This window comes from Ascaphus truei, chromosome 2 (genome assembly GCF_040206685.1).
Source record: "Ascaphus truei isolate aAscTru1 chromosome 2, aAscTru1.hap1, whole genome shotgun sequence".
Taxonomy (NCBI): Eukaryota; Metazoa; Chordata; class Amphibia; order Anura; family Ascaphidae; genus Ascaphus; species Ascaphus truei.
The window spans coordinates 350,353,831-350,381,573 of NC_134484.1; the positions used below are offsets into that span (position 1 = coordinate 350,353,831).

At 44.7% G+C, this 27,743-nt stretch overlaps 1 protein-coding gene across 3 annotated transcripts in view; it reads right to left on the reverse strand.

Moving 5' to 3' along the window:
- Positions 1-3,062: 3,062 nt before the first annotated feature.
- Positions 3,063-27,743, reverse strand: part of HIBADH (3-hydroxyisobutyrate dehydrogenase) — a 120,792-nt gene continuing 96,111 nt past the window's right edge. The window contains exons 5-8 of one of the 3 annotated variants that reach the window (XM_075586844.1): positions 26,101-26,234; positions 25,374-25,450; positions 6,325-6,481; positions 3,063-4,044 (exon numbers count right to left, since the gene is read on the reverse strand). In XM_075586844.1, the coding sequence (XP_075442959.1) occupies positions 3,886-4,044; positions 6,325-6,481; positions 25,374-25,450; positions 26,101-26,234 (527 nt within the window). In that variant the 3' untranslated portion in view covers positions 3,063-3,885. Of the gene's footprint in view, positions 4,045-6,324; positions 6,482-15,856; positions 15,947-16,246; positions 16,452-25,373; positions 25,451-26,100; positions 26,235-27,743 lie in introns of those variants that run through there. The other 2 variants (XM_075586846.1, XM_075586845.1) reach the window with 2 other exon arrangements.

The following is a 27,743-nucleotide window of genomic DNA, read 5'->3' on the forward strand; positions in this document are numbered from 1 at the left end:
AACATTTCTCTGACTCTGGCCATAAGATGAACAATCTGAAGGTGGCCATACTCCAAGGTAATCTTAGAACAGCGAATGAGAGATGCCTGCATAATACAAATTTATGCAACTGTTCGGCACACTTAGCGATGGCCTAAACCGAGACCACAGCTTCATGAGTCACTACTCTGAAACAAGAGAACTCTTCCCATGAGTGCTAAAGGCCATGTCTATACCTACTGCGCTATATGAATGCACACACAGCTAACTCTTACAAGCATACATAACATACATAACGCAAACATTAACTGATCCATTCAATAGTAATACATCCCCACCTAGAGCTATCTCAGAGACCCCGTTGAGCAAATTGTAGGGGCACAGTGTGAAGTGTATGAATGAAGTAGTCAGGAGCACAAACTATATCATAATACAAAAAATTATGAGTGCAATTTTAGTTCTTCATAAAGTGGAGAGGTGCAAGGGTTCCAGTCCAGGCTTTGGTTGGAACCTGCCCTTACCTGGCTGCTGTGGACATTTTGATTACTGGCAGACTGCTATATTGGCTGCACCTGTTCAAGGGCTTAAATAGCAGCCAGTGACTTCCAGCCCTTGCCTGAGCATGGTATATGCTCCCCTGTGTTCCTGGCCTCCCTGGGCTCTAGTTCCTGAGCCTTCCATGTGGTTTGCCAGTCCCTGTGGCTTCCCTGTTCATTTGTAATACCTGTTGCTGACCCCGGACCGTGACCCCGACCTCGCTGCCTGCCCTGACCCTTTGCCTGTTGCCTGGATTCTGCACCACTGCTGCCAGCCCTGACCTCCTGCCTACTTACCGACTATGGATACTCTTACAGGACACTGTCCCTTGGCTCTGGTCAGTTAATTTGCATCCCTACCTCAGCCCTGCGGGTCCACTTCCTGATCGGAGACTAGCACCGTCACAAGAGGACCACGACTTTCCATACCAGACGTCTTGAAGGACCAGAGATCGCAATTGTCCTAAATTTAGAAACATTTGAAGATGAAAATAAACCAATTTCAATAGCAGTTTGTGATTATTAGCTGTTACTTCATAATCTCATGCAGGTGTACCGGAGTAACATTACCAACCCCATGAATGCAGACTAAAAAAAACAAAAATCTGCTTTCCTACAGAAAGGGCTCCCAGGGTCAGAAATGATCATCTCATTTGAATCTCTGGGTGTCGGTCACCCAAAGATGACCCCTGAAAAGTATCCGCAGAACACAAACATCTGTCAGAATTATGCTAGAGAATGGACTATACGAGGAAAAGCTGGAAAATGTAAATACACAGTGATTATTAGGGCTGTAATAGGATTTATAACCTGCCTGCAGCTGGAGTCATACGAGGTACTGTATATACTAGTGCTGCCCTGTTTCATTTTCCATACTAGCCATCACTCCCAAGTTGCTTCCACAAGCAAACACTTGGGGCCTTATTCTACATCTGCCACAGCAGCCGTGTGGACCGGATTCAACCGGAAAACTCCACAGAAGTGTATGGGGATTTTCAGCCAAATACAGCCTGTTTTGCAGTGACAGAATAAGGGCCCTAATTTACAACTGGAGTAGCAGTCCCACTAAGACTTCAAAACACATTTTACAAAGGCATCGACTAAAACATTTAAAAAAATGCAATATACTATTTTCTTAATACAATGTTTCAGGATCTTTTCGGGCCTCATAAAACTTGCTCGGTTTGAATTTTGTTCGACAATTTCAGATACGCTATACACTTCTATTTTTGCAAACTTATGACGTAAACTGGCTAGCCCATTGGTATTCGACCTTGTCTTCTCAGGTACCCTAGGCCAGGGGTCGTCAAACCACGGCTCGAGAGCCACTTGCGGCTCTCCTAAGGATTTGCGGTGGCAGGCGCATGATGCGGAAGCAAGCGTGTGGGGGACGCATGATGCGGAAGCAAGCGCGTAGGGGACGCATGATGCGGAAGCAAGCGCGTGGGGGGCGCATGATGCAGAAGCAAGCGCGTGGGGGGCGCATGATGCGGAAGCAAGCGCGTGGGGGGCGCATGATGCGGAAGCAAGCGCGTGGGGGGTGCATGATGCGGAAGCAAGCGCGTGGGCGGCGGCGACCGCAAGCATGCCAACGGTGCTTGGAGACTGGACGGTGGCCGGGCAGGTCCAATGGAGAGGAGAGCGGGAGAGGAGCCCACACACCCTGGCAGAGACAGAAGTCTGCATCCTGCCTAATAAGGTAAGGACAGCATTTGTGGCCTGGGGGGGGAGAGGGGGGAATAAGATGATGATCGGGGCCAGTGGAGATGAATTGATGGGGGGGGAGGGATGATGATGATGGGGGCCAGCCAGCCTGATGTGATGGTGGGAATAATGATGGGGGGGGGAGTGGCAGGGCAGCCTGATGTGATGGGGGGGCAGCCTGATGTGATGGGGGGGCAGCCTGATGTGATGGTGGAAATAATGATGGGGGTGGCAGCCTGATGTGATGGTGGAAATAATGATGGGGGTGGCAGCCTGATGTGATGGGGGTGGCAGCCTGATGTGATGGGGGTGGCAGCCTGATGTGATGGGGGGGGCAGCCTGATGTGATGGTGGAAATAATGATGGGGGTGGCAGCCTGATGTGATGGGGGGAATAATGATGGGGGGGGCCAGCCTGATATGATGGGGGGAATAATGATGGGGGGGGGGGGGCAGCCTGATGTGATGGGGGGGGGAGGTGTATGATGAAGATATATTTATGGCTCTTTGAAAAATTCTAAATCGTTGTGCTACTCATATTTGGCTCTTTTGGACTAAGAGTTTGATGACCCCTGCCCTAGGCAACGATTTGGTATTAACCAACCACTCCACACATTCAAGATAAGGGTATAGCCGTGTGCTTAGTAATGCTATAATGTTCGCCTAAAATCTGGTCTGGTCAGTATTCCCATAGGGTTAAGAAATATGAATCTAACCTCTACCTCATTAGAATGAATGAACTCTAAGTGGTCAGAGACTTACAGATGTAGCAGTCTCCACACTCCCTTCTAGTGCCGTATGATGGGACATCCTACATATTGAGTTGCATTGATCAAACTAGTCATGAACAGAATACAATTTATTTTGGCTAATAACTCAAAAATAGCATTTTTCTTTAACAAAGTCAAGGCTTCCCAATATATCTGCAAAAACACACAATCTATGATACATATTTATTTGTGCTGGATAAGACATGTTGAGGAAGTTAAAGACACATCCAATAGGAGAAAGCACGTAACTACAGTACCATATTTTATTAAGATCTAACACAATGTCTAAATACAGACTTGATACAGAATATATTAACTAGCTCATAGCCACAAATCCTAAATTTAAGTTAGTGAATATATTAGGTCATAATCAGGAAAGGCCATTTAGGGACAATTAAAAAAACGTACATGCTCTGCATTTCGGTGCAGCTTTCAGAAGACAAATCTTGATTTTAATACCAACTGCTCACTGGTGAAACATATAGTAACAGATTTCCTTTTGCTGCGCATATATCCCAATGTACACACTTAGACCGTAATCATGTTAAATGCAACCACCACTTACAGCAAATGCGTCAAAAAAGTGTTCCACTCCCCCAAATTTTAACCCTGAACCCTAAAAATAATCTGTGTAAAAAAAAAAAAAAAAACAATTGATGAACAATTGTGAATATTTACTGTTGAGCAGTTTGGCATTTTGATGTTTCTGAAAAGTATTTAGGAAATGCTTAAGACATTACACTGGATTAGGCAGCATGAACAATGTATTTGTATTTCCTAACCACCTTTACCACCTAACTAGGCCATCTTTCATTGTTTTGAATGTGGTCATTTAGCAGGGATGCTCCAAAAAAAATTGTGTTTCAAATCTAACACGATCTTCAAACATAAGTCCTTTCACAAATTCTCCTCTTCCCGTAAAAATTGGAAGACAGATGAGAAGTCTTTCTGAGCATAGCCCCTGGCACACATTATTCTGTAGATCTGATGCGAGAGAGATCCCAGTGGAGTTGGGCTCTTGGTGTTGGTGGCAGAATCCTGAGCCAACCCCAGATCCTGCAAAACAATAAGTAACGCCACTTGTGGCAAATCAATGGCATAGATTGTTCACAATACGAGAAAACACATTTGCATTATTTCTCCACAAATGAAAGTGCTCGGGTATTCTGAACTGAACTGTATGTGGGGGTTCTCTCAAACATTGCTTAAAAAAAACCACAAAAAAACCAACAACTCAAAAACAAAAATTTTGCACCCATTGTCGGTCATTTATTCACCTTGTATTGTTATGTTTTAAAGCGCTGCATACATTGTTGGCACTAAATAACTAAAATTATACACGCATACTCTACCACAGCTACCAAAAAGATGGCGTGTTGAAACGTAATTACAGCCCGTAACGGAATTACATCACTTCTAAGAACTGCTGAGAGTGGCGATCTTGGGACACCAGTACCCCAGCCGGCTTAATGCAGTTCCACATGCTCGAAAATGAACAGCAATTAAAAAGTTGCCGAGGAATTGGAACCACTTTTGAGAAAAATGTTGAGCACGCGCCATTTTGCCACTTTTAGAAAGTTTTAATAATCTTTAAATGTGAACAGTTAAAGTTTATTTAGGTAGAGAATGCTTACATATGGGTTTTTAAAAAGCAATTAGAAAAACGTAAAAGGTCACAATGCTACAGAAAATGAGGGGCAGGCTGTGCTGTAAAACAAGGGACTTAAAAGCGGCTACATTCTTAGTATAATTAGAACGTGTCATTTGGCAGGATGAAGCTGTGTACAACATATTTATTGTTTGTATAACATTTAATTTACAGATCGGATCCCCTTGAGTACCATTTATGGGAATTGTGAAAGCACCCAGCCGATACATCTTCAACCACTTTTAATGTTAGTTAGGTGTAATATTGCAGCTTTGACAATAAAGTCCACGAAGCCCAACTGTGAATACTTCTAAATAAGACGACACTGTATCGTTGAGTTTGGGGCTCACACCTTACTAAAAGAAACATGTTGCAGCAGTTATATTACCCCAAAAATTAGGGCGGAATGAAAAAAAAGATTTTATAGAAAAAAAAAATGTAATGGGAGGTGTTAAATATCTGTCTGTATAGTAATGTTATTTAAAAAAAAAAAAAAGTATTGACAAAGTAGGAAATTAGGATAAAACAAATTCACTCGCAGGCATAAAAAAAATGGGTACTCATTAGAAGTTCACATTTTTGTATTATAAACCCAGTGCTGGAGACTTAAATGTTTTTGCAATTAATCAAACATAACCTTTGGAGATACAGTACTCCTGATGAAATCATGCTAATCCCGGATTCATCAAGCCGCGATACGGAGTATTACACCCTGATTTGGCGGTAATCGACACGGAGTAGCACCAAGTCGGGGTGTGATCATCGCACTTATCATTCCGACCAATGTAGTGACACCATTGTTATTACTCCATATGGACATTACATTAGTGTTGTACCGGGTAGTGAGTTTGGAAAAAAACAGGTAACGGGTACCCGGCCAAAATCAATAGTTCTACCCGTCCGGGTACCCGGTTTGGCACTTACTTGCAGGGTGGCGGTGACATCTAGGAACAGCAGCAGCGGTCCTGTGGCAGCATCGGAAGTGTCTTCAGCCAGCGTGGGAGCTGCAGAAATCCATTACACAGCACCGCAGCATGTAAGCAGTGTGTGTGTGTGAGCCGCCAAGGAACCATGTGACCGGAGCAGGAGCGTTCCTATTGGACAGCCGTCTGCTCCGGTCACATGGTTCCCCGGCTCACACTGCTTACCTGCTGCAGAGCTATGGAATGGATTCCTGCTGTCCCACGCCGGCTGAAGACACTTCCGATGCTGCCACTGCCACAGGTCCGTTGCTGCTGTTCCTAGATGTCGTCCGTCGCTGGCTGAAAGGTAAGAAAGGCAAGTAATAAGATTATTATCAGCTACCCTGACATTACCCGGCACCGGGCCCTCTTCTCAGTTGCCAGGTCTGGATAATGTACGGGTAATGCCGGGTACTCGGTACACCACTACAATACATGTGATGTAGCCAGAAACAGAGTTAATTGTATTAAGTTGGTCCTACAAATGCAGACAATGTATTGGATTACAAGTATCACACAATAATGTATCATAAGGGATACCTGGTGTATGGTGAAGGAAGCGTCTTCACAGAAAAGCAACAACATTGCTCCCAATTAAGCAAATGTCCCCAGAGCCACGTATTAGTATTACTATTACTCCCATGATAACAAAGGTCTTTCCCGATTTTTTCCTGGTGTTCAATAAAACAAATTGGTAGGTATGTTACAATGTGCATGATACAATACCTTTGCCATGAGAGTTGTCCCAAATCCACCTTGGTAATTATTAGCAGAGGGTACCCCTTCCATAACCCCTGGAGCAGGGTTATAGGTATCGCTTGACCAACACCGGCCAGAGCTCATATTTAAGATTTTGGCCAACAGCTTCGGGTCAAGCCCTAATCTATAAAGGGTCAAGGAAAGAGAATTAATGTCAAAAAGCATCCAGACAAGGATGACTTGTTTTACACACGATGAACCCAATGTCATCTTTCACCCTTTATTAGGTGTCTAAAAAAAATGGTCGAGTATTGATATAGATATAGCGAGTAACCAATATAAAATTAAAAGACATAAATCTATCATTTACGTTATTATACTGCCTTGTTTACCACTTCCATGGAGAGATGGAACACAAATACTATACAATTGCCTGAAAGTTTGGGGAGAAAGGTATTGATGCAATATTAAAGTGTACTTTAAATATATCTCACACACGTTTACATGTGCAATGGGCGTTTGAAGGAGTGAGAAACATGCAGCCTACATACAAATCATATACCAACTGTGCTACTAAACTCCTACAAACACACACATTTGCATATATGGGCCAGAATAAAGTGCATTTCAAAACCAAAGTACGTACTACAAAATGTTGTTTTGTGTATTGCATTGTTTAGAGGTGCAGTTCCTCCACAATATGACTTGGTATGAAAGCGAGATCCCTGCAATGCCATTTAAAGCAGATTTACCAACCTTATTTTAATTTTTTTTGTATTTGAGTTTATTTTCAAATTTTACATCAAAGACCCAAAGCCTGCAGTACAGTGCTCATGTGACAACTCGTGCGGTGTATTCTTTCTCCGCCCCATTACGCAGCACAGAGCTGTTTTTCATGCAGACTACAAAAGGATCTCATCAGGAAAAAAAAATCTCATTTCAGATAAGGTTTTTTTTAATTCTACTAATGTCACTAAGGGAGGGGGCTCAGCAGTCATATTAATTGATGTTTGGGCTAATTTTTAGGAATATAATACACAGTTTCAAATAATCAGTAGGCAGTGAATAAAGAGAGAGGTCTAATGACTCCCTGTTGTACAGTATGGTGAAGAAATCTTAAAAAATAATAATACGCATGCAGAGGGGGACTATCTCAAACATGGAACTAGACACTGTTTCGAAATTCTGCCTATTTACCAATTCGATTGTAAGCTCTTCAGGGCAGGGACTCCTTTTCCTAACGTAACTTTATGTCTGAAGCGCTTATTCCTTTTATGCGTTATGTCACGTGTATTACTGCTGTGAACCGATATATAGATAGATATCTAGATAGATAGAGATATCTATATATAGATACACACACACAACTATACAAAAAAAAAAGGGGGGGGGGATTTATTGACAACATTTCAGTCTCCCGCTGAGCCCTCCCTCAATTGACTGTCCTGTTTTACTTTTTTGTACCTTTTTATCTTTATTTCATATCGTGTGCGCGCGTGTGTGTGTGTATAATACATAGAAATATAGCTAGGTAATGAAAAACCACGCCAAAAGAAAAAAAACATGCTTGCAATGATTTGATCCAAATAAGAGCTTTATCTTTGTTAAGGACTTGCATAAACACTGCTTATTAAATCTTCATTAAACACTGCTGCTTATGAAGCAGTCCACATGGAGATGTGACATATGTTCTTTCTTTTCACAGACATGCAGTATAGTTCTGGGTCAGCTGCTGATAAGGTTGCTGATCCTAATAAAACAAGGCTTGCCCAAGCAGAAACATCATTTGTTCTATCACTAGGTTTATGGCATAAACTGATGTTCATTGTGGACTTGAAAAGAAAATGTGGCCAAGAAATTATATTCCAGCCTCGGATATGGAAAAAAAAAAATAATAAACCAGATAATTGTTTTTATACACGCTTCAATTTGAAATCTAAAATTACATAATCATTTTTTTTTTTTAAGAATGGGGGGGGGGGAGAAATGAACACAAACAGTAAAAGTAATGCAGAATCCAAACTTACCATAAAACACACATTTCTTACAAAAACAAAGAGAAAATAGCCCAGCTACTGTCAGACGAGTTAACACCACACTACTCACTGGCCTGCAAATGAACAAATGTAGCTAGAAAAACGGTTTTGTTGACATTTAAAGGTTTCAAGAAAACAAGACCTATAATTTCAGTCTTCCTCCTGAATTTCTGCAACTCATAGCAACACAGAATTTGACGGCAGTAAGAACCACTTGGCTCGCCTTGTCTGCCCGTTTTACTACCTGCTGCAAATCCTATTTGATCATTGGCTTTTTCATATTTAGGAGAGCCTGTTATCTATTTCGAAGCATGTTTGAATTCCCTTACTCCCATACCACGTCTGTTTGGAGGCTATTCCACGAATATACGAATTTCCATGAAGACTTCTTCCTCTTACAGTTCCCCTCAGCTTCCCACCCTTTAGTTTAAGATCATGACCTCTTGTTCTATCACTTCTCTTTGAAATATGCTCCCCTCCTATGCTTTGTTGAAACCCTGTATGTACTTTTAAGTTTTGATCAACCCTCCCACCACCACCACCACCTCTATCCCCAACCTAGAGTAGATCATTGCATCTCCCAAGAAAAATAATCACTTTCCTCTCAAAGTCCTGGTCTTTAGCCACATTGACTATGCAATCTACTGTGATAAGATACCTTCCAGTACTGGAAGTCCTCTTAGAGCCCATTTAGAGGTCTTCCAGCGTTGGCAGTTGTCTTAGGCCGCGCTTATAGTGCCGGCGACGTTGCCCGAAAACAAACGCATTGCTACCGCCGCGTGAGCTTATAGTAAGCGCGACGGCGACAATGCGACGAAGCGACATCACGAAAACTGGTAGCCGGCAAAATTTGATTTTTCAAGGGCTGTCGCGTCATGTGACGGCCCTTGAACCAATCAAATGGCCGGAAACCCGCGCCGCCGCCCGGCGAAATATAATTTTTGCCGGTGGCACTATAGGCGCATACAAAAAAGAAAAGAAAAATACGTGCGCCTATCAATTGGACCGTGAAACACTCAACTAACTAAATATAAAAGTGCAATTGAAGGCGCGGCCTTACGGAAGAAGACCGCTTGGTAAATTTGGTCCTGCGTCTGCTTTTCCTTCCCTCACCTCAACATGGGACTACAGAAGTAGTCAGATAGGGTTACAGGACAGAGGCAATAGCAGGAGCACAGAGGTAGGAACGCCAGAATTCCTATAGCATTGGGATTCATAGTCAGAACATAATGAGGTCACTTGGAATTAAGGTTATGTCTGTACAGTAGAATATATATACACAAAAAATGTTTTTCTGTCTGCACCCTCACCTCATTAGCCTGCGGGGTGGCCTGACATCACGGCCACGCCTATGGAGGGCGTAACAGTCACTCCACCCTTAGCATATCCCCTCCCCAGTCCAGTAGGGTGGAAATAGGTGAGGGGGGGGGAGCTGTGTGTTTAGGGAAGAGAAGAGGGCGGCAGAGTGAGAGGTGGCATACATACACACACACACACACACACACACACACACACATCCACACCCCACACCAATACATACACACACACTCTAATACATGAATACATGCACACACCCCCCCCGCACACAAACCCCACACCAATATATATATATATATATATATATATATATATATATATATATATATATACACACACACACACACACAGTGTTCGACAAATCACCCAAAAATCTACTCGCCCAACCAAAAAATCTACTCGCCACCTAGTCCCGCCCCTAGTCCCGTCCCCAACCCCGCTTTAAAATAAAATATATAAATAAAATACATTTAATAAATTCCTACAACCCCGCTTTAAAATAAAATATATAAATAAAATACATTTAATAAATTCCTAGTCAGAACAACATTCGTTTTTGACATAAATGTATTTATTGTATTACATTATACTACAGTGTGTGTGTAAATGTCGGATCTAGAAATAAAAGCCAGGTGTGAATGACTAGTTTCCTGAACCCCTTAACCAGTGTCTGGACATCCCTGCTTCACAATATCTAAAACAGCAATCCCGCCTGGGATCTTACCTGATCCGCAGTCCCTCAATGTCCAGGTACCCTCATTCACCCAATGTTATACATTGGAGGGAAGGTGTTCTTTACCTGTCTTCTGGGTTAGGGGGGGTTCCGATGTCTTCCGTGTGAAGCTTGAGTCAGATCTGGAAGAAAGCAGTATAGGTTATTCCGGTGTAGTATAGGGCAGTTAAGATATATAGGGTAAATAAGAGATCCAGAGTATGAGAGTGTGGGGGAGAGAGAGAGTGTGGGGGAGAGGGAGAGAGAGTGTGGGGGAGAGGGAGAGAGAGAGTGTGTGGGGCGCAGGGAGGAAGAGAGAGTGTGTGGGGGGGAGGGAGAGAGAGTGTGTGGGGGGAGGGAGAGAGAGAGAGTGTGTGGGGGGGAGGGAGAGAGAGAAAGAGTGTGGGGGGAGGGAGAGAGAGAAAGAGTGTGGGGGAGAGAAAGAGTGTGGGGGAGAGAGAGAGAGAGTGTGGGGGAGAGAGAGAGAGTGTGGGGGGGAGAGAGAGAGTGTGGGGGGGAGGGAGAGTGTGGGGGGGAGGGAGGGTGTGGGGGGGAGGGAGGGTGTGGGGGGGAGGGAGAGTGTGGGGGGGACGGAGAGGGTGTGGGGGAGAGGGAGAGAGTGTGGGGGAGAGGGAGAGAGTGTGGGGGGGAGAGAGTGTGTGGGGGGGAGAGAGTGTGTGGGGGAGAGAGAGTGTGGGGGGAGAGAGTGTGGGGGCGAGAGTGTGGGGGAGAGGGAGAGAGTGTGGGGGAGAGGGAGAGAGTGTGGGGGAGAGGGAGAGAGTGTGGGGGGAGAGAGAGTGTGTCGGGGAGAGAGAGTGTGGGGGGAGAGAGAGTGTGTGGGGAGAGAGTGTGGGGGAGAGGGTGTGGGGGAGAGAGTGGGGGGGAGAGGGAGAGAGTGTGGGGGGAGAGGGAGAGAGTGTGGGGGAGAGGGAGAGAGTGTGGGGGAGAGGGAGAGAGTGTGGGGGAGAGGGAGAGAGTGTGGGGGAGAGGGAGAGTGTGGGGGAGAGGGAGAGTGTGGGGGAGAGGGAGAGAGTGTGGGGGGGGGAGAGAGAGAGTGTGGGGGGGAGAGAGAGTGTGGGGGGGGAGAGAGAGAGAGTGTGGGGGGGGGGGAGAGAGAGTGTGGGGGGGGGGGAGAGAGAGTGTGGGGGGGGGGGGGGAGAGAGTGTGGGGGGGGAGAGAGAGTGTGGGGGGGAGAGAGAGAGGGTGGATGACTGGCTGGCTGGGTGACTGGCTGGCTGGGTGGCTGGCTGGGTAACTGGCTGGGGGGGGGGGTGACTGACTGGCTGGGTGAGTGACTGACTGGGTGAGTGACTGAATGGGTGAGTGGGTGAGTGACTGAATGGGTGAGTGGGTGAGTGAGTGAGTGAGTGTCTGAATGGGTGAGTGGGTGACTGACAGACTGACAGACTGACTGGGTGAGTGACAGACTGACTGGGTGAGTGACAGACTGACTGGGTGAGTGACAGACTGACTGGGTGAGTGACAGACTGACTGGGTGAGTGAGTGACTGGGTGAGTGTAGAATGGGACAAATACATTAGGAATAACTGTAGACAGCATAAGAAATTGTTACAATCAACCAAACAATGTTTTATTTAACAGTGTATGCGGCCGGGAGCACCACCCCTTTGGCACCTCCCGTCCGGCGGGCCCCCCTTCCTCGCTGACCCCCCGCCCCCAAAAGACCCTCTTTATATTTTTAATTATAACCTGCCTTTTTATTTTTTTATTCCTTGGGATAAAAAAAAAAAAAAAAAGGGAAGAATTCAAGGACAAAGCAATGAGGTTCTCTTATAAGTCACCCCCGCCCACTTATCCTAATAAATTATTGGGGCATGGATGGGCTAAAATCAGAACTGAGAAAGGCTGGGCAGGCCGGCATTCCCCCCGCCCCCCATCCCCCACGATACCTCACTCAGGCGTAGTGGAAGCTTTGGGGAGGTGGCAGGGTGGGTGGGAGGCACATGGCGAGGTGTCCCCCAGCGGGCGCCCCAGGGGATAGTCAGTACCGCCGTGGCCGCCACTGCCCTGCTCCCCTCGCCGGCATGTCCCGCACGGCATAAGCTAGTGGTCGAGCGGGCGGGCAGACCGGCATCCCCCCCCCACACCTCATGTGGCGGTCGCGCCGTCATGAAGATAGCTGGGCTTAGTGTAATCTTTGGGGGGGAGGCGGCAGGGTGGGGGGGAGGCACACTCTCCCATGCACACACACCCACCATGCATACACACACACACACACACACACACACACACACCATGCACACACACACACACACACACACCCACCATGCATACACACACACACACACACACACACACACACACACACACACACACACACACACACACCCACCATGCATACAAACACACACACACACACACCCATGCATACACACACACTCATGCATACACACACCCATGCATACACACACACACACACCCATGCATACACACACACACACACCCATGCATACACACACACACACACCCATGCATACACACACACACCCATGCATGCATACACACACACACACACACACACACACCCATGCATACACACACACACACACACACACACACCCATGCATACACACACACACCCATGCATACACACACACACACACACACACCCATGCATACACACACACACACACACACACACACACACACACCCATACACACACGACAGGGGGAAGAAGAGGAAAGGCAGCAGGACCGAGCACCACCACTGCCGCGCTCGCAACCCCCCCCCCCCACCCCCCGTGACCATCTCCAGCCCCGTGCGGGGACCGACGGGAAGCCGGGTAAGCGGGGGGGGGGGGGGGGGGGGAAACACCCCCACTACTATCTCCTGCCCCGCGCGGGAAGCCAAGTTAAGCGGGGACAGGGAGAGAAGGGGGGACACCTGCCTCGCGCGGGGAGTAAGGGGGCTTGCAGGGAAGGAGAGTAAGTGTCCGCAAGATGGAGTATTGGAGAGTACTTACCCTCCAACAGATCTCCGGCAGAAAAAATGGCCGCTCGTTGGGGGCTGGCTCATATAGAGCCTGGCCGCGCGCCCCAAAGCCTGGGAGCGCGCGCCAATCAGCAGTCAGGTAGGGGGAGTTTTTTTTTTTTTTCAGGCAGTGCGAGCAGGGAAATTTCAGCGCAAGCGGGGGGAAATTTAAAAAAACGAACACTAGTGCTGCTTGGGCCAATATTTACTCGCCCGGGGGTTAAAACCACCCGCCCTGGGCGTGTAAATGTATAGGATTGTCGAACACTGTATGTATATATATATATATATATATATATATATATATATATATATATATATATCTATATCTATATAGATATATATATATATATACATATACATATATATATATATATATATATATATATATACATACATACACATACAAACATACATACATACATACATACATCGGAGAGAGAGGGGGGAGTAGAGGGAGAGGGGGGAGCAGAGAAAGACAGGGGGAGCAGGAAAATTAAATCCCGGGCAATGCCAGGTAGATCAGCTAGTTATTTATATAGCGTCCACAGTCTACTTGGTGCTTTACAAAAGCTAATACTGTACAGGGAATACTACAATAAGTGGAACAGGCAAAATCAGACAATAGGAAAGGAAATCCCTACCCTCGAGAGCTTACAATCTAAGTGGTATGTTGGGAGGTTTACAGAGACAGCAGGGGAGGGAATAAGTGCAGAAGATGGCAGTGCTTGGGAGCGACTGTGGGTGTGAGGCAGCAGCCATGAGTCTGGGCAAGGGGTCTGCAAACGTTCAAGGAAGAGGAGCCATTTGAAAAAAATATGTCTTTGGCCAAAATATTTAGAGAGCCGCAACACATGCATGAATAGGATTAAACCCCCAGAAACACATCCTGTACACACACACTAGTAATAGGTATATACTGTATAAGCATCAACATATGAAAAACGTGCTTCAAATCAGAATTGGGGAAAGGAAAAAATATGTGGGAGAATAAAATGTATCTCACAGTAAGTACTGTATCTGTATAAAGTTTTTTAAATTGTTCTGTTTGTCATTTGCACCCTTGAGCAAAAAACGCAAAATAAAATCAAAATATACTTGGTCCTGCATATTTTATTTTTTAACTCGTCCTCCCTTCTCCCCTCCCCCCACCTTTCTCACTCAATTATCCCACACACCCAATTCCCCCCCCTCCCCCTCCAATTCACTCAATTCTCCCCTGATATCTTCACACACTAAGTTAATAAATAAACGGAGAGGGGAAAAAAAAGTCTATCACAGGGATCAAACCCGGCGGAGACTCGCAATGGTCTATGTGGAGGGAGGGTGGGGGGTGCCGAACACTGCTACTTTACACACTGTTCCTTCCGACAAAAACAAAGTAGATGCAGACCAACCCCCAAAAAAGCTATTTATAGGTGAGAGTGCAGCGTTGCTTCACTTTCTGGTGACTAAATCCCTACATTTGGGATATGTGGGTGAAAAGACGTCTTGATTTGGCATATTTTGGTAGTTGGGGGCTGGAAGTTGAGTCAATTGTCTGCTGTGGGAGATATGAGCAGAGGGGAAGAGGTGAGGGTGAAAGGGGGAAAATGCAGACACACAGACTCTGTGTGGGAGGAGGCCTCCAGTGCTGTGCCAATCCTGCCGACGAATGCAAAAGTTAATCCTGGGCACGCCCAACTAATGTCACCGACAGGCGGACATGCGTGGGGTGGAGCTTCCACTGGTGGCCGCCATAGGAGAGCTGGGGACCGGCAGCCGGACGCAGAGTTCGGGCCCAACTTACAGCGCTGGCTGTGTGTCCCCCGCAGCCGCCAGGCCAGTTATCCCAGCTCTTTCCCCAGTGCCGGCCAGCATTGAGCCACCAGTAGGTGCAGAAAGAGCCACAGGTTGCTGATCCCTGGTCTGGGTTATTGAAAAACTTTTTTTTTTTTTTTTTTTTTTTTTTTTTAAAAGGTGCAAATTAAGGTTTAACTTGAAGGTGGGGAGTGAGGGTGCTTGGTGTATGCCGAGTGTGAGGGAGTTCCCCAGGTAGGGAGCAGTGAGGAGTATCTAAACCACCACATCATGGCCTTTAACGAGGAAAAGATTTGTGCATGAAAGAACATTAGATAAGATACTTAAAAATGCACCAAGCCGTAAAAATGGTGTTGAGGCATTTTTTTAAAAAAAAGAAACAAATGCTCTAAGTCAGAAATTGGTGATTTTTGGGTCCAAAAAATTGCATCGAAAACTTTTTTTTTTTTGCATTTGTGAATATTTGCTAAAAGCCATCACTAGATTATTTTTTCTCTTTACATTTAGAATATTTGAAAATTGCCAAATACAGTATTTGGAAATTCAACCACACAAAATAAAATGTTCAAATCTTGAAAAACTGAAAAGATAGAAAATATATACGTACAAGCATTTGGAGGAGGGGGAATAAGAAGAAGAAAAAAAAAATGATATGTGAATTTTCGAAAGTTGAATTTCAACACATTTGCACATTTCTACTCTAGATCAGAGCATCAGGTTATGAAGACAGAAGGTGGCTGATCCAGGAAACGTCGGAGAAAGAACTTCTTGAGGGTGTTGGAACTAGAACAACCTATATGGGGAACGCATGCACATGTCAGAGTGATGGTTAAAAATGCTCACGGAAAAATAAGAGATATCAAATTGATTTAACTTTAAATTATATTTAGTTATTAAATCTAACGTCAGACGATATGCTCTTGGGAGAGCTGATCTCACAACAGTCCTTGGTACATTGATGTCGTTACGCGAGAGAGCATCAGAATGGATTGGTTATATTCTCATGTTGTTCATCTCACTTGAGCTCATTATCTGCCAGCGTCTAACTTTCTAATATTGTCATAATATCCGACGAAATTAATTAAAAGTAAATTGTAAAAAGCACTTTTTAAAGCAATACTTTGTTGTTGTTACCAGAATGGAAAGCATTGGGGGGTCTCTGGAGCATGTTAATTTCAGCTTCAGGGACTGTGGTTCCAGAGATACTTACCAGTGAAGGTAACGCTGGTACTGCCGGGTTATTTAAATTCCCTGTGCCACTGGGGATACAACGGATGACGTTTCGGCTTCCTATTGGCCTGCATGACACAGGAGATATAAACCGCCATCTTGTTTACCCTCGAGTGGACTGCAACGCACTATATTAAGCAGTACGTATCTCGGGAGCCAGGGGGTCCCTGGAACTGAAATTAGAGCGTTTCATCTCCAGGGCACCACCTGCATCCCATCCTTATAGAAAGGAAGGGTTAAAAAAAAAAAAAAAAGCTGCAGACCACGCAATGTCCTATGGTTTTTTTTTTTTTTTTTCCAATAAATCAGTTCTGTACTAGGAGAAAATACTTGTAGCATTAAAAAAAGAAAATAAAAAAACAATTCTGAATGCATTTTTTTGTTTCTATAGCAACCATTTACAAAGTCACATCCCCTTCCTCTTCTGAAACAGGCTCTGGCACACCCCTTTTTGAGCCCTTCCATCTCTCTGGCAGTGCACCAACTGTATCTAGTGACTGCCTGGTCACATAATCTTCCCCATAGAACTTTGCATCTTTGGTCCTCTTCTGCTGCACTGACAGCCATTTAGTGACCTCCCGAGCCGAAACTCAGCCAATCGATCACAGGAGAACGGATCCATCAGCAACTTGCCTAATTACTTATCATTGTGTGAATTGTATTGATGCACATATTAAAGGGGGGGGGGAAGTCAGCTTGAACTGCTGCTCTAAAGTATGAAAGTATCACATACAGTAGGAATAAACGTTGCCATGACTTTCTTCTTCACTCATTCAATTCACCTACGGATATTTTCACACCTTGCCCTCTCCATTTCATGCCTTAAGAATTTCACTTAATTTTCCTTTTGAGTTTTTTGTTTCCTGTCAGCAGTGGGATACATTATGTTCGACAGCATCCTGGTTTCAGCACAGCTTAATAAACATCAAAGAAATACCACACAGAAAATAGATTGTTAGTGCTGAAAGAGATGAAGCCTGTAACCTGAAATAAAAAAACTCTAAACTGTGTTTTATCAATTAATTATCAATAAAAAAAAAATGTCCTAGATGCCACAGAAAATAACAAAATAAATACAAATAGTGCAAACTACATGTCAGCTTTAACCTCTAGTTTTCAAAGTGACATATTTCTCCACAATGCTCATTTTCTTCAAGAAACCAGTTATATGTTAATCCCTTTTCAGAAGCAATTGTGCCATTAAAAAGAGCAAGTAGAAAGCATTTTGCATTTCATCTTTTTGAGAATTGTTCTGCTGGCTTCCTTATAACTGACAGTTAATATTAGACATGGTATTAAAATCAGTTACTGAAGTCCTCTGTCTTCCACTAAGACCAAAGGATGTAATGGTCTAAAACCAGCTAGAATATAATTGTCATTCAGCGAGAGTCTTTCCTAGAAAGTCATGCTTCATTGGAAAAGACTGAGTTTCCATTTGAAATCAACAAATTAATCCGAGACAGGTATCTGAAAGGGCAAGTTTAATAGGAAGCAGCTACTGGGCTCTCAACCATGATAAAATGTTATTGCTGTTTCCCTGTAAATTGGCTGGGAACATATGATACTTTCTGCATAAGAGCTCCATCGCTGTTCAAGAGATATACTGCTCAAGCTATCAAAATGATGACAGTCTGTCAGTCCCCATAATAACCTGCCAATAGCTGTGCTTCTATGCGCACAAGTGTTTACAATTGGGAACATTTTCCAAGATAAAAAAAAGCACAAAAATAAGCTATTATCTTTACAAAATTTGAAATAAAGCATTGAATCAGATGTCACATTTTCAGTGGTAAAAAAGAAATAAATAAAACCGCAATGCTAATCTTGTTCTTTTAACATGAGCCTAGCGTAATTCCAGGCATTAAAGGGGTACTTACTAATCCTACTGCTAAATTATTGCCATCGGTTCTGTTCCCCAAGACCCACTTCATAACAAAAGTTCGATTTCACGTTGGAAGGAAGGGGCAGCAGCGATTGGATATCGGAGGGAAGCGGAAGGTGGATTGGAGGGGGGGGGGGGAGGAGGCAGGCAGAAATGCAGGGGAGGGCAGATGGGGGGGGGAAGCAGGGAAGGGCTGACAGGGGGGGAATCTCAAGTTGGAAGGAGGGGGCAGCAGCGATTGGCTAACGGAGGGTAGTGGAAGGTGGATGAGAGGGCAGGAGAGGGGGGAGGGCGGAAAAAAATCAGGGACAAGGTGGACCCCATGGGGGGGGGGGCGAGCGGTGAGAGGGAGGCCGAGCGGTGAGGGGGGGCGAGCAGTGAGAGGGGGGGACGAGCAGTGAGAGTGGGGGGGCGAGCGGTAGGGTCTTGCCTTCTCTGGATCAGCCCTCCTCCTGCAGTGTCTCATTGTCATGGTGACCTGACATCACATGATGACGCATTGCCATGACAACGTGATATGACGCTGTAGGAGGACAGCCACTCCAAGGAATCGCCCGGGCCGGCAGGAAAGTACAATTTGTCCCGGACTACTTCCTCCAAAGGGGCCCTACTGCCAGCGTGCCGCAAACTCTAAGGCCGGGCTTGCCTGCACCCCTAAATGTATAACCACCTTTGCCTCCCGTTTATCTCACACTGACAGCATGGTAGTCCAGGCGCCTAAAATCCCCTCCAGGCCCCTATGATTCATGATGTTGCTTGTCATATTTTCTCCCTGCTCTGCAGGAGCTTCTGAGACTTATAGTATTGCCCCTGTTCAAATAGTTTAGTTGTAACCCCCTTTTGGGATTACTATGGCCTTAAGGGGATGAACGGTGTGGGCCCACACAGAGTAACGCCCCTTTCCCATCACATGTGCTGGGTGACTAGGTAGAATCATAGTGCCGCCTTCTGCCCAGTGGTAGTGCTGTAATTGCAGGATATACATAACAGTTAAAGAGGGATCTCACTGTGAATAGTGTATATAGGTTCACAATATAGATATGTATAGCATATGATAAGGATCCACTTCATCATTTTCTAGTTGGGTACAGTGCCGTTTAGATAGCATTCCCAGACATGGCTCCACGCTACTTCTAAAGCAGGGGTGCGTGAAACTGCCTCTTACCGTCTATCTGGCTTCTCCTCCTGCATCTTCTGAGAACGGGGATGTTTGTTGCCATGACAACGTGGCGTGAAATTACACTGACGTCAAATGGAGACGGGTTGCCATGACAACACAACGTCGCAGGACGTGCCAGAGCGCATGTAAAAGTTAATCGCACCCCTGCTCTACAGATTCACAGAGGCCGTTTATGCCCAGAGGGGGCTCAACAGACCGCAGCCCCAAGGCAAAACCACAGCCCAGAGGCATAGTTGGACCAGCCCCATCGGAGCCTCCATTACCGACTTACACCCAGAAGGCCACGTGGTGGCATTCAGTACCCAAGACAGGGATGCTAATTACAGATAGAGTAGTACAAAGGAGATGGAACATCACCGCCGCTACACAGCAGCGAAATCACTTAGGTAACAATCAGTAAAGCTTCAGCACCTCCCTAGTAGGCCGAGATTTAGGGGCAGCTATGGAAGAGGATACAGTCAGAAAAAGCATATAACAGTGAAGAGACTATACACAAAGTGATGTGTACAGTGTAAATGAGACTTTGCCGACAGTGATTAATAAAGCTGCTGTTTGTATAAATAAAGTTCCTGGCGCCCATCACTGCCTTATGGACAGGTCCACTGAGACCCTTCTCCATCCACTGCAGAGGTAAATGAGAATTTTCGCAGGTAGTGTTGGGACCTGCATACTGGAGTGTGTGTTCATTCATTTTCAACTGGTACCAGTTGGATGAAGTTTGGGTACACACACACACACACACACACACACACACACACACACACACACACACACACACACACACACACACACACACACACACACACACCTTTAAAGGGATGAAAGAATTTTGATCACACAAAAATACAACCATGTCCATATGCTTGTTGGGTGCATAGTTAAATAGTAGATGAGGTTGGGGAAAAAAAAAAAAAAGACATATGTCCACCAAGTTCAACCAATGCTAAGTTTAGACAAGAAGTGCGCAAACTGGGGGGCTTGAGATTTTTCTGGGGGGGCGCGGGCAGTTGCAGAGGCCCTGCGCTCCTCCCAAGGCATTAAAATTAAATGCCTGGGGATCGCGTGAGGCCTCTGCAACATCAACTTACCGCGATTCAGCCGGCGTCTGGCGTACCTCCATGGCAACAAATGACGCCGCAGGGTCATGCGGCGTGACATCACACGTAAGGGGTCAGGTGACGTCACATGACCCCACAGCGTCATATGACGCTCAAGGAAGGTAAGAGAGGGCGCGAACACGGGAGGAGTGCTGGCAGGAGGGCGGCGCTCCAAAAGTTTGCACACCCCTGGTTTAGACTACAGGGTAGCTCCTGGTTTTTTTGAACCCAAAGCAGCGGGGGGGAAAAAAAAAAAAAACACAACAACCTGGGTGGGTGGGAGGGATGGGTTGAGTCCCCATTGGCAGAAAAGTGCTATGAGAAATAAAGTTATTATTATTACATTTCAGTACCCCTGCCAGTAGTGCTCTGTTGCTGTGATATCGATTAACCAGAGGCGACACATATCAGTGACTCCCCTGCAGTTCTCCAGGTCTCGTGGTACTGATTGGGAGACAGCTACCAGGGAGATACTGACCGTTCTGTCCGATTAACAGAGATCAGAGCAACCAAGTTCCACTCTGTGGGAGGGATACAGAATGTGGAGGAGGTTTGCCCAGTTCCCAACAGGTTAATAGCAGCCTGCCTTTGTCCGATAGCTGGCTGCTATTTCACGCCCTGGAGCCGGAATGGGGGATAAATGAAGCCCGTAAAATCAGTGGGGACCCTATCGGTGACTTAGTCTGCTTATATGTTAGAGTAGCCCATATGTCAAGAAACAAACTATAAACTATGTACTATAACAATCTGTGCAAAGTCCCAATACTACGTGGCAACTTAAGCACCCAACAATGCACAAACTTTTATTAAAGTTCAAAATTAGGAACACACTGAGTATGATGGTGTGATTATCTTTTTTTATTGCCAGAGGGTTAGCAATGCATTTCGCAATGAGGTTAAGTGATCACTAGGTCACCAACACATGGTGTGCTAGTACACCAACATTTAATTAAAATCTTCATCCAAGTTAAACATCCTACTTAAACAAAAAAAACATTAAACATAAAAAAAAGATAATACATCAAGAAGAGGTTACAGGCATACCCTGGTATAAGGACACTCACTTTAAGTACACTCGCAAGTACATGTCGCCCAATAGGCAAACGGCAGCTCGCGTATGCGCCTGTCAGCTCGTCCTGAACAGCAATACCGGCTCCCTACCTGTACCGAAGCTGTGCGCAAGCGGGGAGACTATAGAGCCTGTTACACATGCGTTATTTACATCAGTTATGCACGTATATAACGATTGCAGTACAGTACATGCATCGATAAGTGGGAAAAGGTAGTGCTTCACTTTAAGTACATTTTCGCTTTACATACATACCCCGGTCCCATTGCGTATATTAATGCGGGGTATGCCTGTATAGCACATTTTAAACCTTTAAGCTTACAGTACAGTATATTTTGGGATTGTGGAACCTAAACAATCCTAAAACCATACAGATGATGAGCCCGGACCACCATACAGCAACTGTTTCAAAGTAATCAAAATTCTGGTTCAACAACTTACTATCAGATTATTATCTATGTATTTTCTTTAAGCTGAACATTAAGAAATGAAATCTGTATAAAATGACAGCAATACTTTAAACCTAAACCATTGTTCGTCAACTTTTTTTGGTTAAGGAACCCTATAATTACATTGTGAAATTCTGCAGGACCCCGACCCTCTCTAATAGCGTGTCTGAGATCAGATGCATTGTAAGGAACCCCGACCCTCTCTAATAGCGTGTCTGAGATCAGATGCATTGTAAGGAACCCCAACCCTCTCTAATAGTGCATCTGAGATCAGATGCATTGTAAGGAACCCCAACCCTCTCTAATAGCGTGTCTGAGATCAGATGCATTGTAAGGAACCCCAACCCTCTCTAATAGCGCATCTGAGATTAGATGCATTGTAAGGAACCGCAACCCTCTCTAATAGCGCGTCTGAGATCAGATGCATTGTAAGGAACCCCAACCCTCTCTAATAGCGCGTCTGAGATCAGATGCATTGTAAGGAACCCCAACCCTCTCTAATAGCGCGTCTGAGATCAGATGCATTGTAAGGAACCCCAACCCTCTCTAATAGCGCATCTGAGATCAGATGCATTGTAAGGAACCCCAACCCTCTCTAATAGCGCGTCTGAGATCAGATGCATTGTAAGGAACCCCAACCCTCTCTAATAGCGCGTCTGAGATCAGATGCATTGTAAGGAACCCCAACCCTCTCTAATAATGTGTCTGAGATCAGATGCATTGTAAGGAACCCCGACCCTCTCTAATAGCGCGTCTGAGATCAGATGCATTGTAAGGAACCCCAACCCTCTCTAATAGCGCATCTGAGATTAGATGCATTGTAAGGAACCGCAACCCTCTCTAATAGCGCGTCTGAGATCAGATGCATTGTAAGGAACCCCAACCCTCTCTAATAGCGCGTCTGAGAACAGATGCATTGTAAGGAACCCCAACCCTCTCTAATAGCGCATCTGAGATTAGATGCATTGTAAGGAACCGCAACCCTCCCTAATAGCGCGTCTGAGATCAGATACATTGTAAATTCTTTTGTATTTGATAACATTTTCAAGACTTGAAATTTCCAGGGAACCCTTTACGGATCCCTGGGGAATGCAAGGGATCCTAGAAACCCCTTTTGAAAAACACTGATCTAAACCAGAGACCTCTTTGCACTTCCCTGTACTACTAATGTCACCTCATACTATTTATCAAGGGGTTACAAACATTATACAAAGCAATTCTTTGTAAATAATGGCAGTTTAATAACAGCTTCTTTTTTTTTAGAGGGATTTTTCAACAGCTTACAGACATTCAATTTTAAGATGTAAATAGCTTGGGATATTGATAAACCAATTATCACTGATGCAAAGCAAATTTCTATTTTATCTCAATTACTATGTGACAACATAATAGGTCAAGGTAATTTAACATTAAAGACAAGAACACACTTCAATAAAACAACTCAATTTTCATATGGTAATTAAGAGGACATCTGATGCCATTATGTTTTTTAATGTGCATACTAATATATGTTTTGTGTCCATATAAGAAGTGTAAACAGGTCATTAAGAGTCTATAAATATCTAGTCAATATATTATATAAAAATAAAGACAATATATACCCATGGAACAGATTCACTAGAAAACACAATGCATGCCATGTAATAAATACTTTCAATATAGAGTTAATGATATATGTTTGACTTTATGGTATACACACACACACACACACACACACACACACACACACACACACACACACACACACACACACACACACACACACACACACACACACACACACACCTTTCCTGCTGATATAGAGAGACTACTAATGCGAGATCTGGGCCTCCGCTAAATGGGAGCTTATGGGAATTGTAGTCCCACCTCAGAGCCTCCTCTCTATTGGCCAGCTGTTCGCGCGCTTACACTGCGCATGCGCGACCTACCAGGGGCGCCCCACCGCACATCTGCACTGCGCATGCGCAACGATCAAACATGGCGGCGCCCTATGCTTTCCGGGTCGTCGCGGAGCCTCCGAAGCACCGGAGCGTACCCCACCCTCCTGAATTGCCAGCGGGTCTGCCCCCGCAACGGAGGTACAAGGGGGGGGGGGGGGGAGCAGGGGAACACCACTACACACACATAATACACACTATGAAAGTCAGCACCTGTGAGTACAAATGTGCTAAAATTTGCTACCAACTGAAAACTTGGCGCCGCATGTTAGGTATAGGCGATGTGTGTAGTGCGGTGGCGGCCGTTTGAGACGGAGCAGCCATTTTTGTGGGATAGGATGTTCTGCCGCGTTCCGAGGGAGTTAAGGTTTGACAGTTGAGAGTGGCAGTTGATCCGGAGCAAAGCAAGAGGGAGGTAGTGTCCACGGAGCCTGCCAATATTTTATTGATTGTGAGTGTGTTAATTAAGAATACCCTAGGTCAGCGGTGCGCAAACTGGGGGGCGGGAGATTTGTCTGGGGGGCGCAGCCGGTTGCAGAGGTGCCGCGCTCCTCCCCAAGGCATTTAAATGAATGCGGGGGGGATCGCGTGAGGCCTATGCATCATAAAACTTAACGTGGTTCAGCCACGTCTCCATGGCGTCATCATGTGACCCTAGAACTTCATTTGATGCAGATGCCAGGTAAGGGAGGGGGCGCGAGACCGGGGGACGCCAGACAGGGGGGCGCAGCATCAAAAGTTTGCGCTAGGGTGCCCTAGGTATACTAGTCCTATGAGGAGTCAATCCTATTACCCTAGGATCCTCATAGATGGAGGCGCTGCACCATATAGGAATATACAGTACACAACACACAGACACCCCAGGCTCACTCTGTGCGGAGGTTCAGACCTTCTATACATCCAACAGGTAGCTCCAGTACTGTAGTAGCCGTTAATTCCCTTAGGGTAGAGGGGACATATACAAGAAATAATGTGTATGTTGTGAATGAGACTTTATAAACGGTGATTAATAAAGGTGCTGTTTGTATAAATTAGGTTCCTGGCACACATCATTGCATTACCGATGCCCAGCCTGTACCAATCCACCAGCCTGACAAGGTAACCAACAATGAGAAAGCCAAGTTAAGAGACATTTTCTATAAACTCCTTAGGAGCCGGGCAGGTAGGGTTACATGTTTAAAGGAAAAAATAAATATGATATACGAGACGTGTACACACACACACACACACACACACACACACACACACACACACACACACACACACACACACACACACACACACACACACACACACACACACACACACACACACACACACACACACACACACACACACACTATTTGTTTTAGCAAAATAAATAAAAACGCACATACCTGATTCCAAGATTCATTGCTTCTGCAGTTCCGATCATGCTGATGGCTAAAAGCATGTTGTTGCAAATCTTTGCAGCCTGAAAATAGATAGTAATTTTTGTTTATGATCCAGTCATGTTCATAATGTATAAAACGGATTCATATAGAATAAAATATTTTTAATTAAATATTAAAAAAAGGTGCATTATTATACTAGTAAAGAAACAACTAACCAAATTGACATGGCATGTTTTTCTCAAATACTGTAGATGTTGAACTGGAAGCCTTGCTTATCAGTGCTTGTGGGTTTAGAGAGCTTGGATTTACGTTACCCTGCTATAATAAAGCAGTGGGATTCTACGTTTAATATATTATTCTTATCTTAGGATCGCTCTGATTTCTCCCCCCCCCCTCCTTGTTCTTCAAAAGTACTTCAACAAATTTCCTAAAATATGCAAAACTATAGAATTGTCTTGCGTTTGAAACTTGTTGATTGAGATGTCAATAGAGGTCTGGCAAACTTTATCCTCAGAGTTCATATCCTGGTGTCCCACCAACTCCACTCATTGTGTATGGTTCCCTATAATAAGAATCCCTATGTCTTCGGCTAAAGGGATGGATCATGACCACTTCTTTCAGAGAAGCCATGATTTTCTGGCAGCAGTAGTAGCTCTGTGATTACACGTTTGTTTGAGAGTCTCCATGTTGTTTCTACATCGATAAGAGAGTTTATAAAAATAAAGCATACCTGTCCAGTCCCAACTTTGCCACAATAGACCACATTGGCTCCCATGCATGTCAGCAGTTCCTTTGCAGCATTGAACTCTTGCTCCACCCCACCAACCATAAATGTAAGGTTTCCAGATCGGGCAGCTCCAACACCTGAAGAAGAAATGATAATGCTATAAACAAAACTATAATGCTCTCCGATGAGGGTACCCCTCAGTTCCCAGTAAATTAAACTTATTTGCCCATTTCTGGTAAAGAAATACAAATATGGTGTCAACCCAAACAACCTTCTTCTTACCCCAGACATGTTTTCATGTCTGGGAGATTTACCAGCAACCAGGGGGGCCCAGGTCAATCAAGGAAAACAAAATATGTTGTTTTGTTTTATTTTTTTTAAATGTGAGCAACATGTTATATATACAATTAGGCATAAATTACATGATTATCAAAATATAGTGCAACACTAAACCAATACATAATATGATGGGATGTGAACAAAAAATACATTAACATACACTGGTACAGTAGGTAAGGAGAGCCCTGCTCATAGGAGCCAACAATCGAAAATAGAGTAGAAACATAAGATACAGTGGGAGAAGGAGGTTGGTGTGTTTTAAAGTCTGCTTGCCATGAAGCTAGGAGTTATGTTTTTTTCTTGGCAACACAGACAGGAGAATGAACATTTAGGATTTGAGGAGAATGTCACAAACTTCCTTGAAGTGAGTTTTTATGTTATGGGTGAGGCAGAGTCTGAAGCTGGCTGGAAGAGAATGGCACTCATCAGAGTTGAGGACTTTTACATTAAAAATTGTATCAGAACACGGATAACACAGGGCATAATCCAGCAGAAGACAAGTGAGAAGAGAACACCAATGATGTTCCATGCATCCTTCTAGAAGTGGAAAAGGCAATAAGATGCATGAAAAATAGATCTTGAAAGAAGCTGTGGAAAATCCTTGCAAAGCTTTACATGCTGCTTAAAAAAACAGGACAATGCCATTGCTATCCTCATCCACAAGAAAGAAGACAAAGAAAACCTTAAGAACTAATCAGTCTACTTCCAATTACTTCCAAGACTTTTACAAAGAAACTCATAAATCGTCTGCAACAGACCCTGGTATTCACCCAGCATAGAGAACAGGTGCAGTGGATACAACACATCGGACGACATTCAAGTCATAAAAGAAGTGATTTTCCGAACTAATGAATAAGAGCTAACACTTTAGGATTCGTAGATTACAAAAAAAGTATTTGATTCTGTCTATACCTCAGCGGTTTAAAATGCATTAAGGCAAAGTGTTCAAGAAGTGTACATTGATATTCTAAGTAACATGTATAAGCACGTCATATCGACCATTAAATTACATGAAAATACACACAAGATGAGTATTATCAAGTAAGGTTGCGTCCAGGGTGTACCCTCGCCTGTAGCAGGAGACATTTTCTATCCTGCACACAGACATGACGGGGAGGCGTGTCGGGGGAGTGGCAGTGACGTCACGTAGATGGTTTGCCCTCACTGGGCGAACCACTCACGTGACCCCGCCGTCGCACGGTAAAGACAAAAAAGTGAGCGAGTGTGACAGGGAGTCACTAAAGCTTTTCACAGCAACACTAGATGAACTGTTCAAGATATTGCTTTGGGAAGATAAAGGAATCAAA